The sequence below is a fragment of the Hippoglossus stenolepis genome, chromosome 21, assembly GCF_022539355.2.
Source record: "Hippoglossus stenolepis isolate QCI-W04-F060 chromosome 21, HSTE1.2, whole genome shotgun sequence".
Taxonomy (NCBI): domain Eukaryota; kingdom Metazoa; phylum Chordata; class Actinopteri; order Pleuronectiformes; family Pleuronectidae; genus Hippoglossus; species Hippoglossus stenolepis.
In genome coordinates, this window is record NC_061503.1 from 16211627 (window position 1) to 16225753 (window position 14127).

The window sequence follows — 14127 nt, forward strand, 5'->3', positions numbered from 1 at the left end:
TAGTGTCACTTTCAATCCGGGGCAACAACAAAATACGCCCTCGACAAGAATATAATGACCTACTTATGGGTCACTTATCGTTTAGAGGACGAAGGTGATAAAGCAGTGTTTTACCACAGGGTTAAAGTTTTAGCTCGGCTGAACACTGAGGTCAGAACGTCCTCTAAACTTTGAGCTCCTGTCGTAGCACTGGTGAGAACAGATTACACATCAGACAGCAGTAATCTGAGATTCAACACACACACACAATAAAATACTTAATCCACAATACATGAAGATAAAACCACTGCTCAGGAGGTTTTGTGTGATCCTGCAAACTAACAGACACACAGAAGAAAACATATTCACCTTGATGGAGGTTAAAATGATCTGAATGGGTTCAAATATGATAATATCCTTGTTTATATTTATATTTAATAGCTTCTGTGAACATTTTCAAGGAAATTAAAAACCAAGAAACTTCAGCAGACCTCTCTATTCCGTGTTAAAACACACATATGTAACCTAGCCTTAGAAAAACAGGACCCTGGCAAAAGATAATTATCAGTTACAGCAGTTTCCGCCCAGTTTGACTAAATATTCACTGTTTCCATAACAGCTTTTTCTGGGCTTCCTGTTATCTGTGGCTGCAGATTGAATCTCTGGCTCAAAGTCAACTGATGAAGTGTTTCACCGGAACGCAAAGTCCATGCAAAGATTACACAAAACAAGTGTGTTCGGAAAACAAAGTTATAACAGAGATCACAGGAGCTTCGATTCACGCTTATTATTCTCTTTCAGAAGAAACTGTTTTGAGATGTGGTTGATTAGTGCTTTCGGTGTAATTGTATAAAGATTTGAAAAGTAAAAAGTAGAAACTGGATTTCTTGTTGTAATCACGTCTGAAATGTTGAAACTCTCGTTCAGGTTTATGTCTCTTGTAAAGTTATAAAACTGGACACAGTGTGTAAAAGTCTGGTTCATAGTTTATTCTTTATCTTAATTGTCTTATCTGATAAGAGCATTTGTGGATATTACTAATCTATTGAAGTTATAAGCTCCTTGGAATCAATGAATACTGTTCATATGACATACAGGAGGAAAATTATATTTTATAACTTTTAGAGTGCAACCTTAGTGGGGATGTGCCCATTGACTTCAAAACTACTGCATTTCAAATATTAATATACAGATTCCTTACACAATTGTTTTTTTATAACGGTACATATCTTTGTAAACAAGTGAAATGTTAAGTAATTTTTAAGGCGTGCGGCAGTTAGCACACTTTATCTATGCAGTTTCATAACAAGAGAAAATAGGTCTTTATCTTTATTACTCACCTGAACATTAAATCCCTCCTGTCCTGCAGACCTTTGGCTCTGGGCATTATAAAAGGAGCCTTGTGAGGACAGTACAGTTCTGAAGCTGCTGTGAACACTGTGCTCTGCAACTCTTCACAATGTGGCTGCTGATTTTCTTAGTGTGGTTGGTGATATGGGCCGGCGGGACGTACTGGTACCTGTTTGGGAAACCGAGCCCTTTCTCCCTGGAGTCGGTGAGACCGCCAGGACCTCGAGAGTTTGATCAGAAGAAGCGGGACAAAGTCATCAAGCAAGGTACAACGAGTCAGGATCATCCCAGTTGAAGTGATGTAATGATTTGATATATGTTTTTCTACCAGTTAAGCCCGATGAGCTCTGTGGGAACTGAATTCAACACAAAATAACATCAAATACGTAAAATATTATATTGATATGTTTTGACATAAATTGACAACGATACTCTGAATAATCTTGAATGAATTCACACTTAAACTTGAGAAAAATATCAAATCTACTAATTGTGTAATCGTTAAAATTCTTTATATCTGTTGTAATATTCATAGCAAGTGTTTCAGTTTGAGAAGTAAACATTTCATGGAACAAAAACCTGATTAATTTTGAACCCTACCGAGTTTTTGGATATGTCACAGCTGTAAAAAGTGTCTATGAAATCTAAATGGAAGACTTCATGTCTGTCAGTAGTTACACTTCAGTCAAACATGTGAGCTGTGGAAAAAAGAAAATCACATAAAATAACCATATTGGTCATGTTTTTTATTAAAGAATTATATTTCAGATTAAATTCACGAGGAGGTTTTGTGTCTGTTTCAAAGTGAAGCTTGACCAAATCAAACAAATCAGATATAACATACTAAGAAGTGAAATTTACAAGTAATGAAAGTGTATGAATGTGTGTGTAAAGTTCTTTCCCGACACTTTAATCCAGATTCAAATGAGTCCATTGTAAATAAAGTCACAGTTAAACAAGAGTTTGATGCAAGAATCCCTCTCCAATTATAAAAACGAGTAAAATATGTTTTTAAAAACTAACTCACTCTCGTTCTTACAACAGATCTGTGCTGATACAGTGTTATCTAAATTACCCTGTTAGCTGCCCCATACGAGCAAACAGGTCATTTAGATAAGCAGAAGAACAGTAATTGTTTTTCATGTATGTGTTTTATCTTAATTGGATTATGACCTAAAGATTATTTTAGCACACTAATATACTTTTTACAGCCAGCATGGAAACACAGGTGTGCAGAGCAACCTTCAGACCTCATCGTGTAACCCAATTATACAACACGTTTACAATATAATAATAATAATATAATAATATTACAATATAATAATTATCATATCATCTATAATACTTAATTTGAAGATATCTGGATCAGTTTGACCAGGTTTACATCAGCTCTGTGCGTTTCCGTCCAGGTTTCAGCCTCGACAAGGTTCCTGAGGACCTGGACGTCATCGTCATCGGCAGTGGGATCGGTGGACTGACGGCCGGCGCCACGCTGGCCAAAGCAGGGAAGAAAGTCCTGGTGCTGGAGCAACACGACCAGGCCGGCGGCTGCTGCCACACCTACATAGACAAAGGCTTCGAGTTTGATGTCGGTAAGAAAACCTGGGATGTGATGCAGGAAGCAGCTCTTCATCATTTTTAAAGGCTGCACCAAATTTCACACACTCATAGATAGAATTTCCCTAAATGTGCCTATTTTTTTCATCAAGATCCATGAATTACTTCCTGGGAAATCAGTGAAAATGTCCAAAAAATGCTTTATCTTGCAATGTTAAAGAAAGTAAAATAGAAAATGAAAAAAAGAATGGGTTCTTCCGTGACCCATATCCCAACCTTCCACCAGGTTTCATGACAATCCCTTCAGTAGTTTTTACATAATCCTTCTTACAATCAAACAAACCAACAAACAAACGGACAGGGGTGAAAACATAACCTCCTAAAGGTAAATAAGAAAGAAAGAAAGGAACTGCAGATAAAGAATTGAGAGGATGCATTTACAAGAGGTTTTAAAAACACAAATACATTTAAACATCGTCTTAATGAGACGTTCTTGCTCACATATGTATTCATGGGTTTGATATGTGAGTTTCTTGACAACGTGACCTTACAACAATAACGATTAAAGCTCAAAGCAAATGTTGAAAAGACTATTTCCTCCCTTGTTTGGTTTAGATAAGAAACACCATCACACCTTCAGTATCTCCAGGAAATAGCTCGTTCCCTTTCTGCCTCTCTCTCCTCCAGGGCTTCACTACATCGGCCAGGTCCACGAGAACAGTCTGCTGCGTATCGCCTTTGACCAGATCTCTGAGGGTCAGCTGGAGTTCAAACAGCTGAAGCCCCACTTCGACACCATCCAGATCGGCCTGGGCGACGACAAACGCGAGTACACGATGGTGTCTGGTAAGACGGAGATGAAAGCTCATCTGATCAAGCAATTTCCAGGTGAAACCGAGGCCATCGAGACCTTCTTCAATATCATGAAGGTACAGCGCTTGATGCCATCGGTCTGACGTCCGGCTCCCAAGGTCAAACCATACATTTAAAACCCCCCTTTATAAACTGCCTCCATGTTCCCACAGATCTCAGCGAAGAAGACCCACTACCTGGCGACGCTGAAGCTGATCCCTCAGTGGGTGTCTTTATTCCTGCTGAAGTCGGGCCTCGCAGACCTCTTCTCCCCGGTCTTCCGCCTCTCTGGCACAGGCGCGACCGATTTGGTGAACACGCTGACGAAAAACAAGGACCTGCACGTCATGTTCTCCTACCTCTTCTACGGTGGGTTCCACAAACAAGCTGCTAGGGCAGAAAGTACAGTGCAGACGGAAAGAAAGACAGTGGCACATTTCAGATTGGTACTTGAACTCACTGAGTTTTAAATGAAACAGGTGACTGCGGAGGCAATAAGGTGTTGTCTTTAAGTTTTGATTTGAGGATGTCTAGGTACTATAGACCATATATATACAGTCAGGTACATAAGTATCTGGACAGTGACTACATTTTTGTAATTATGCCTCTGTACACCACCGCAATGGATTTGATTTGGATATAAACTCACATAGTAGAGTGGAGGGATAACCTAGATTTCCATTTTATTCAATCAGTTTCAAAAAGGTTGTTGGAGTTTAGAGAGCGACTTGAACTTATGCTAAATTTAAAGTTAATTAGTTACTCCTTGTATACTCAGGCGTTCCTCCAAAGGACTCCAGCGTTCTGATCAACGCCCTCCTGATTCATCACTACAAACGAGGGGCCTACTACCCCAAAGGTGGTGCCAGTGAAATCGCCTTCCACATCATCCGCACCATCCAGAGATATGGAGGAAACTGCCTGGTCAGAGCTCCTGTCACCCAGATCCTGGTGAATGAGAAGGGGGCAGCTTATGGTGAGAACCGCAGCCACTTCATTAACAAACTAGTTAAAGGTAAAGAGATGTCGTCCAGGCAACTGACCGCTTCATTTCTGTGACAGGCGTGAAGGTGAGGAAAGGTCAGGAGGAGCTGGAGGTTCACGCGCCTGTGGTCGTCTCCAACTGTGGAATCTTCACCACCTTCGAGAAACTTCTTCCACCTGAGATTCGGGTCAAACACGGTGAGACAGATAGAACCCTAAATGGACGAAGTCTCAAAAATAACATACATTCTTTTGTAAAAACAAATCAAGATGCAGTAGTTTGATTTATTTTCCCCCACTTTAGATATTCAGGAGCGACTGAACATGATGAAACACGCCCGGGGGTCGTTCTTGGTCTTCAGCGGCTTCGATGGGACTGAGGAGGAGGTGGGCCTCGAGTCCACAAACTTCTGGCTGTTCAAGAACAATGATATGGACAAGTCGTAAGTATGCAGAGCAGTGATGTCTCTGGCATTTAGTAGCCACAAGGGGGCGCTATTGTATAAACAGAAGCGATACATCTGTCTCCTCAATGAAGACCAGGGGCATTGAACATATTTAGCATTTCTGGTATGGGCCACGTTTTATTTATCAGTAGAGATACAAAACAGTGTAACTTAAGATTTACTGTAAAGTTTAAATAAAGGAACATGTTGTATTTTAAGTAGTTTAATCAATGAGGGAGTTAAAAATCCCCTTTTCACCCTCTAGATGGAGTCGAGGATCAGGTGATGAAGATGCTCTGACTTTGGCATTTTGATGTATAATTTTACATTTGTTTTTAGGATGGACGACTTCTTTGCACTGAGCAAAGAGGAAGCACCAGATAACATCCCCATGATGTTCATCACGATGCCGTCCGCTAAAGACCCAGAGGCCAAAATCAGAAACCCAGGTACAAACGATACCCATCATAATAACAGAAGTTAAAGATTGAAGGGTAATTCCCTAATAAAACATGTTTTAAAGCTGCACTGCAATTAGAATATATCCTTACGTTATGTATTTTGATATGATCTGACATGAAAATAACACATCTGAGAGTCTACATGGATTAAATGTGACGCCTTGTGTGTTTCGTGTTCACAGGAAAATGTTGCATGACAATTCTGACCATGGTGAAGTACGAGTGGTTCGAGGAATGGAAGGACACGACCGTGCGAAAACGGGGCAACGAATACTACGACTACAAAATGCGGTTTGCGAAGAACCTTTTCAACTGGGCCTGCACACTGTTCCCTAAAATCAGAGACAAGGTAGATGTGGCAAAGTCTCAAAACTAAGCTCTGCTGTCTGTGCATGAACATGACAATGATTTCAAACATTTCATTTAGTTAAACAAGATCAATTCATTAGCTGTGAGAGATTTGTTTGTGTTTGAATATGAACTGTAGTGTATCTTTGGTTCTCTCCAGCTGGTTTTCCAGGATGTGGCGACCCCGCTGACCAACATGCACTACCTTGGTGCCCAACGTGGAGCCATGTACTCTGCAGAGCATAACCTCGAGCGTTTCTATGCTGAGGCCGTGGCGAGGAACAGGTGCAACACCCCCGTCAAAAACCTCTACATGTCAGGTATGGAAATCTTAAACTACTGCACATGTGACTGAAGGTGTCCCAGGCATAGAGACGTCTCAATGAGCCCTCAGATTGATTTGCTTGAGGTGGGACAGTTGGTAACTTTGTGAAATGCAGGAATTTATCAAACTAAACCTGGTAGTTTTGGCTGCAAAAGCCATAAAGAGGATGAAAATGTTATTCTTTTTTGAGTTTGTGAAGAAAAATCATAATCTAAAGGGAAACACAGACAGGAATCTGATGCCAGGTCCAGACATACATATATGTAGTCTTCTCTCATCCAGTAAATTGTGTGTGTCCCTCTGTTCCAGGCCAAGACGTGTTCAGCTGTGGGATAGCAGGAGCTCTACATGGCGGACTCCTCTGCTCCTCTGCCGTGTTAGACCACATCGTCTACGTCGACTTGCTGCTTCTTAAGAAGAAGCTGAAGAGGAGGAAAGCCAGAGAACTGGCCCAGCTCACTGAGAAGAAACTGCAGTGAGTCCGCTTTGTGCTTCCCCTGCAGGACATTAGTGAAACTGCACAAACCTGATGCAGAATGACCCTTGATTATGACGGGAACACACCTCCGCTGTGTCCTAGTTCTATATGACCTCCATCTGTACCTCCATGCCTTCCAAACTTGAATTAACTTTATCTTGGGAACATACTGTAGATTGTAAAATATTCCAGAATGATCGATGCCCTCCTGGTAGATCGTTCAATCTGGTGGTGCCAACCATAGACTTTATATAAAAAGGTGGACATGACAGCTCCCAAAAGTGAAGCCGAATCATCTTGATCGCCCCCTAGTGGCCGGCTGCAGTGTTGACCACAAACCTAAACGTTGACTAATTGGAAATGGACCAAACTAGAAAGTCTTTTTCTCAAAAGTTTCTGTTAAGTTAGGTATAGTTCTTATCACACTGATGTTTGTTCTAATGTCAATTTTCCCTTTAAGTTTGGTTCTTATTAGTTATTTGACGATATGAAAACAGGTGAAACACTATGATTGACAGCTGAGACTGACTCGTGATTGGTCGAGAACCTTGATACTGCAACTTTAGCAAGTGGAGACATGTTGTCCATCTTTATTTGTAGCCTATTAACACTGTGCCACTTTCTATGCTTACTACCTGATATGTTTATCCTCTGTTTACATACTTTTGAATTATAATATTGTTTTTACTATAATCACGTGCACATAAATACAAAAATTATGTGGACAAATATTTGTCTTTATTTTACTGTCTTATTTACTGACCTATGTAAGATTTATTTTCTTAATGTACAGTAAATCTTTTTGCTTTATTTTTGTTTTGTGCAAAAATACGTTTGCATTTTTGCTCAATAAACTTTAAAAGATTCCAATGTCTAAATGCTGAGAATATTTTCTGTGATAAAACTCATCATATTACAGCTTCAGGGGGAATAGGTGAGTATTTTTTACTAATTATTTATATATCAGCTACTGGTTCAGTGACATTTTAAACTCCTCAGGATTTAGTTCCCACCTATGTTGTTCTGCCCTCGCCTATAACCCTGCTGTTGTTTGGGTAACTTCTGGAATCAAACGTTTGGGGGGAAACCTCAGACTTCCTGCACTAAGTGAACATTTCCCCACTAAACGGCGAGTAGATGTGCCGACAAACTGTGGTCTGTAGGACACGACCGGGGGGATCCGAAGATATGAATGCCCCTTCTGTCCAGGCTGCCGGTGGGACGCCAGTACCTCTCTCGCTCTGCTAACCTCCATCCCTCTGCTGTGCAAACCCAGGGAAGGCTCTCTCTGTCTCAGCTGCTGGTTGCACACGTTCACCACCAGTGCTTGAGAATGAAAAATTCAAGGGCTGAGGATCAAAATGGGAGAGAGAAGTTAATTATACTGACTTTGCCTGGCTGGAACTTCTAGCCGACCAAACCGTATAATTACCATTGCATGATAAAGTGCACAGCTCCACCAGAAATAAACGTGACATCCATCCACAGTAACTCACTTTCCTGCGCTGGGCCTCTGACTGACTCACAAGGCAATAAACAGACGCACCTAAACCCGGTAAAACCAGCTTTTAAGAAAAGAATAAAGTCAACCCCAACCATATAAGTCATGCTAGCTAGATAACTATTGGATTCAGTGCTACAAGGGTTTTACAGTTATTCATGATCCCCAGAGTGGAATAACTCAACAATGCATGGACAGATTTTGCCACGAATCTTGGTGGTAATATTACTTTGGAGGATATCTCCAGATGATTAACTGTTGGAGCTGATCAGTCAAAGAACTAGCTCAAGGTCAACAGAAATATGGTCAGAAAAACACATGTTATAAACATTCTCTGAAAACAATAGTGTTAGAGAAACAATTTAAAGGTTATATAAGTGACATTATAAAGAAGTCACTTTAAAAAGATATTAAAATCTGCTTATGGGGAACCTGAAATGATTTTTTATGATGTTTGATTTAGAGAGTCGTTTAAAATCCTGGACTCTTAATCCAGTCCATTAAAAAAAGCCACGTCTTACCATTTGTAATCACTTTATGAAGTGTGTCTAATTAAAAAGTGGTACTTGTATTTATTTTAAGAAAAACGTGAATATATGATGTATTCTGGTAATTTGTATTGGTGGTTTTTAAATCCTTATAATAATCACTGGCCAAAGGAATCTGTTCATTACTGGTTGTTGTTTCTTTCAGGGAAATTGTACAAAGTAAGAACAGAGACAATGAACTGAAGAGGAAATCTCAGATTGAACAAAGAAAGACGTCAAGGTTTTGGAAAGAAAAGTGTGTTACGTCCACTAAAGTAAAAAGAAATGAGGAGGAAAAGTTTTTCTTGACCAGCACAAGCACCAAACTCAACCCCCCCCTTCCTTCTTTCTCCTTTTACAGGCGGCTCCCACATGTTTAGACACGCTGTTACATCGAGAGAGGCCCATAGGGTCGGATCTCAACAACAGCAGTCCACTCTTTCCGTTGGGTCGACCCCTCTGTCTTAGTCTCTCTCTCTCAAACAGACAAACGCTTTTTAAATCAACTTCACACACTGCATCGGTTCGATGCTCATCCAACAACACCGGCATCTGAAACCTTTAATTCACATAAAGTTAAGTTGCAAACACTCTGGCAGCAGCACTGGCTCGGAGAGCAACCATGTCGCTGCGCTCTCGTCTCTGTGTCTCAGCCAGCTTTCCTTCTTTTCCAGATGTTGGAGCTCCTCCCTGCTGGCCTGCTGCAGCCTCCCACAGCATGAACCCAGCCAACAGCCACAGCTGCAATCAATCTGAACACTCTCATAAGAAAGTTTCAGACAATCCAGATGAGAGGAAGACCCAGTTTAAAGAAAGCAGCCAGGCTCAGACTGAGCTTACAGGCCTGAGCAGGTGATGGAAAACAACTAGATACTCAATGCCCTTGATTGGTAAAATGAAAGAGAGAAACAAAGAATTCTTCATGTCAAACTGTAGATGTTTTCCTGCCCTGCACAGATAGCCTCGTCTCCAATGTCGGCTAGAAGCTGCAGCTCCAGGCCAACTTTCTGTTGAGCTGGATGGAAAATCCAAGGAAAATGGCAGCTTCCCCGATTCTCTGCTCTTCTTTCGACAGTCTGAGCACAACTGCTGGTCTCAAAGCTCAGACAGCAGTTGTACACTGTGTGTGGGTTAGATCTTTATTTTCTGCTCTACAGTTTAGTCGGTCATGTTGTTGTTGCTGAAACAATGAGCTGATTAGTCTATTGGCAGAAAAACAAGAGCCAAATATGAAAATGTTAGTGAGATTCACTTTTTCAAGCTAAAATGGGAAATATTCAATTTCCCAGCTTGTCAATTGAGGAGACTTACAACTTTTTTTTTATCTGAGCCATGTGTTGAGGAGAAACAATCGACTGTATATACATAAATAAACTAATTGTAAGTCAGTTTCAGCTGTAGATCATAAAGTTTTATCCTGTTTTTATAGCACCAAATAAATAATTAAAAGCAAACGTATAAACTATCAAAAATGACAGAAGTAATCTCTGAGAAAAATGTGTTTAGTCCATGTGCCCATTCCATTAACATGGAGGAGGAGGAGCTTTAAGGGAGTTGTCACGTCGTCCATGTTTATAAGGAGTCTGGTGCAGAAAGTCACTGTAAAGCTGCAGGTGATAATTCTACCCTTTCAAATTGTCACTTTGCTTTCACATCGTCATTCTTTAAATTTATTTAAAGCGCTGCAGCTGAATCTAAAAGGGAGACACACGTTGTTATAGAGAAAACAAAAGTAATCACCACCCGTTGAACCACAAAGCTACAACACTCTATTATGTGATCATCATAGTTCACAGGGTTTCACAGAAGCTTTTATCCAGTGAGAGGGACAAGGATAATACTGAAATAATTGTGCTTTTATTTACCTTGCATATTAAAAAAGGAAGAAACCCACATTTAACCAATAATAACCCGAATGAAAGAGTTAATCTCTTTGCTTTTTCACACCCATCTGCACTATGTGAGTGCAGCTCCTCCTTCCAGCGGATGCTTCAGACATGATCCAGAGGGCTCACATTTCACCTTCTCCCATCCACCTCCCCCCTTCCACGTTTTCCCGATGGAATAAGCCCACCCTTCCACTGAGTAATCCTCATCACAAGAGACGCATCCGCATTCGTCATCGCTTCTCTTTCTGCCTTGGTGTGTTTACATGGAGAGCCAGCTTGTAAAGTCGGGGGTGAGCCGAACTCTGGGACGTCGTGCGCTAGAGGGGGCTCTTCTGTGGGTGCAGCTCCCAGCCAACGCTCACAGGGAGATGACTCCTCAACACATGGCTCAGATACAGACAGAATACTGTAGTTCTTTACGTGGCGTTTTTTCTTCTCTCTCCTTTTTCCCGAACCGAGACTGGTGTTAAATGCTTTACAGATTTTTAAAACATCTCTGGGACAATGGGGCCGTACAGATTTAAGATTTTAAAAACAAGGGATGCAGCTAAAAACATGAAGGAATTCAACTTGTTGGAAGAAGCTTTCAACTGAAGCAAAAACGTAGAATTTAGAGTCATTTCTCTTTTTAGCTAGTGTCTCCTCGAGCCCAGTTTTCCTGCTTTGTCCGCATGTTGCAGTGTTTCACAGTTTGCTGACACATGCTTGGGTCCTGATCTTCACACACTAACTGTTTACTTTTCCTCTTTGCACCGATATGAGAAGCGTTTGGACACAACGTGGCAAACCCACATGTACTTTGTGAGCGTAATGTCAAAGTGCTGCAGCTACACCTCACTTTTGAACATGAGACACTGCATCTTCCTTGGATTTCCCACTTTTGCAACTTTATCACAACTAACAAACATGCAGACACTGTTTTTTTGGGGGGGATCCGATCTGTTGCCCCCTCAGCTCCAGTCTCCAGCTGACTGACGTAAAATCCTTGGTCCTGATCTCCTGTGAAATCTCAAGTGTCGGTTCTGCTCTCCCATTGGCAGATGCTGTTTTCCTGTGGGCCTCTGCTCTCTGGCCCCAGGTCTCAGGACAAGGCCTCACAGGGTGATGATCTCAGAGGGGTCGTACCTACATGTTTTGACTTCAGCGCTGAGACGTTGGCGAAATGACCTTTCACTTGAGACAACATGTGAGGTTTTCCAGGTGTCAAATATTAGGTGTACTGATCTTCTGCTTTAACCTTTTCTAAGGTTTATGAACATTTATATTTAAAACACTTTCCTCTCTACTGCAGACAGAACGTGAAAGAGGAAAGATGGCTGGTGATTCATCCTCTGAACTCAAATGTCTGGTCTTCCAGCTGGCTACGTGTTATTAAACTGTCCCAGTGAGACAACTACCAAAGACAAAGATATTAATTGGACCACAATGAGAGACTCTTTTTTTTTTCTACAAAGAAAAAGTGCCACGGGTCGATCCCAAACACAGCCAGAGATGAACAGGTTATTTCTTGAACACACGAGCAAACTTTTCAACAAACTTAAAGGGTCCAGCAGTATCTGCTGACCTGGCAGCTCAGTCTCTTTCTCTCACTCCGTGTGTGTCTCTCTCCCATGTGTCTCTCTCCCATGTGTCTCTCTCTCATGTGTCTCTCTCTCATGTGTCTCTCCATGGCGGCTCTGCTGCTGCTGTTGAACCTGAGGATTAATCAGCTAACAGCCCTTAGCTGCGCTGATGAATCCTCTGGTACAGGTGGGGGGGTGCTCTCTCAGCCACCTCCAGGCCCACAACTAATTTTCTGTCAATTAGTTAACTAACTGATAATTTCAGCTTGATCTTAAATTGTCAAGAATCCACTTAGGAAGAAACTAAGATGAATTACTAATAGATACAACATTAGCAAAACAGAGAGAAAGCCGTCTGTACATCTATAACTGAGCTGTGTGAGTGGGTGAAATATCCATAGCTACAGGTGACAGGTGAGGAGGGAGCCTACTTGTTATGGCTTGCACTGCCTTAAAGGTACTGAAGCAATAAACATAGACTGCAGGAATCACTCTCTCTCTCTCTCTCTCTCTCTCTCTCTCTCTCTCTCTCTCACACTCACATGATGCATCTCCACTTCTCCCTTGGTACAGACATGAAGCTAAAATATCCTAAATACCGGTGCCACCATCTTGTGCTTTCCACATCATTTGAAGCCAGAGTCTGCGCAGTAGTGATCGTGGTGTTAAGCCACGATGTTGAGTTCCCACCTATACATGCGCTCGACCAATCACTGGTCAGTCTCAAGTGTCAATCATGATGTTTCATCACATTTTTAATGCATCAAGTAATTAATTCAAACCGTAAAATTAACATTTGAACAAACATCATGTGATAGAACTTCGTGAAAGGACAGAAACCATCTGAGGAAAAAGCTGAATCGTTTGGAAACAATGACGCAATCTCTCTCCTTTCCTTCCTGATTGGTTCTTATCAGTCACGATTCGGCTACGAGCGGTGAAGGCAAAACACTTTGAAGTAACAGTCACTAAGTTGCAACTACTAAAAAGAGTTAATTTCAGTTGACTTAACTATTGCATTTCTTTTAGATTACGAAGTTAAACTGAAATTAAAGTTTTTCCAAACACAAAACTGGGCTCAGTCATGGACAAAAACATCCACCGTGATATTTAAACTTCATCATTGTTATAGGTTAGTTAGATTACCGGCTATTCGTGCAAACACATTTGCTCTGCATAGTTTTATTGGGTCTGTTTTTAACTTGTTCATTTATAAGTAAAAACAGAATGACACAGTCCTGTCAGTGATTGTATGTGTTGGGATAGTTGGGATCAATAAGTGGAAGTTTTGAGCTATTATGTGTCTTTTAGTTACAATAAAGATAAAATAAGAAGCATATACAGACCTATATACATTTATTTTTGTAAGTAACCAAAAAACCTTTTACCCTCCAGAGTGTTTCAGGACTGTTTTCATTTTTCCTCCTTAAGGTTTTGGTTGAGAAGCTGAAGTCACAGTGCCGAGCTGAACGTGATGCAGCCAGCACTGCAGCTTTAAGTGATTCCAGATGCTGTAAGAATTGAACTCATGTGCAGAGACAGAACAAAAAGATGTCCTCCCCCCCCCCCACCCCTATCCAAACGATTCTCTGTAACTTTCATCTTTTCCTTTCCAGCTTCCAAACAAACACACACACACACAGACAAAGATGTTACCTGCGTTTTGGGGTGCACACAACTTAGAGTCTTCCCTCAAGCTGTGATATCAGATTTCAAGAATATTGAACAAAAAAAAGTTTGGAAAATGTGGAACAAAGGCTGCTTGGAAGTGGGAGGAGTATCACAGGGCTGTAATATTTTCTTAAACTTTACTGCTGCGAAGGAGAAGGAGAAACACAACCAACGCTGCATCTACTTTGCATAAACAA

At 41.1% G+C, this 14127-nt stretch overlaps 1 protein-coding gene across 1 annotated transcript; it reads left to right on the forward strand.

Moving 5' to 3' along the window:
- The first annotated feature begins 1420 nt into the window (after positions 1 to 1420).
- Positions 1421 to 7474, forward strand: si:ch1073-13h15.3 (inactive all-trans-retinol 13,14-reductase). Its single transcript, XM_035146057.2, has 11 exons — positions 1421 to 1595; positions 2739 to 2921; positions 3574 to 3815; positions 3912 to 4107; positions 4517 to 4714; positions 4801 to 4920; positions 5027 to 5165; positions 5508 to 5617; positions 5812 to 5978; positions 6138 to 6297; positions 6612 to 7474. The coding sequence occupies exons 1-11, from the start codon at positions 1439 to 1441 to the stop codon at positions 6779 to 6781; spliced, it is 1842 nt and encodes a 613-aa protein (XP_035001948.2). The 5' UTR covers positions 1421 to 1438; the 3' UTR covers positions 6782 to 7474.
- Positions 7475 to 14127: the final 6653 nt, after the last annotated feature.

Excerpts from the sequence above, each read along its gene's own strand:
- si:ch1073-13h15.3 (XM_035146057.2), top strand. The coding sequence starts at position 1,439 with ATGTGGCTGCTGATTTTCTTAGTGTGGTTGGTGATATGGGCCGGCGGG. Across the intron at positions 4,715-4,800 it reads TGAGAAGGGGGCAGCTTATG|GCGTGAAGGTGAGGAAAGGT; the intron begins GTGAGAACCGCA and ends TTTCTGTGACAG. Across the intron at positions 5,979-6,137 it reads TCCCTAAAATCAGAGACAAG|CTGGTTTTCCAGGATGTGGC; the intron begins GTAGATGTGGCA and ends GGTTCTCTCCAG.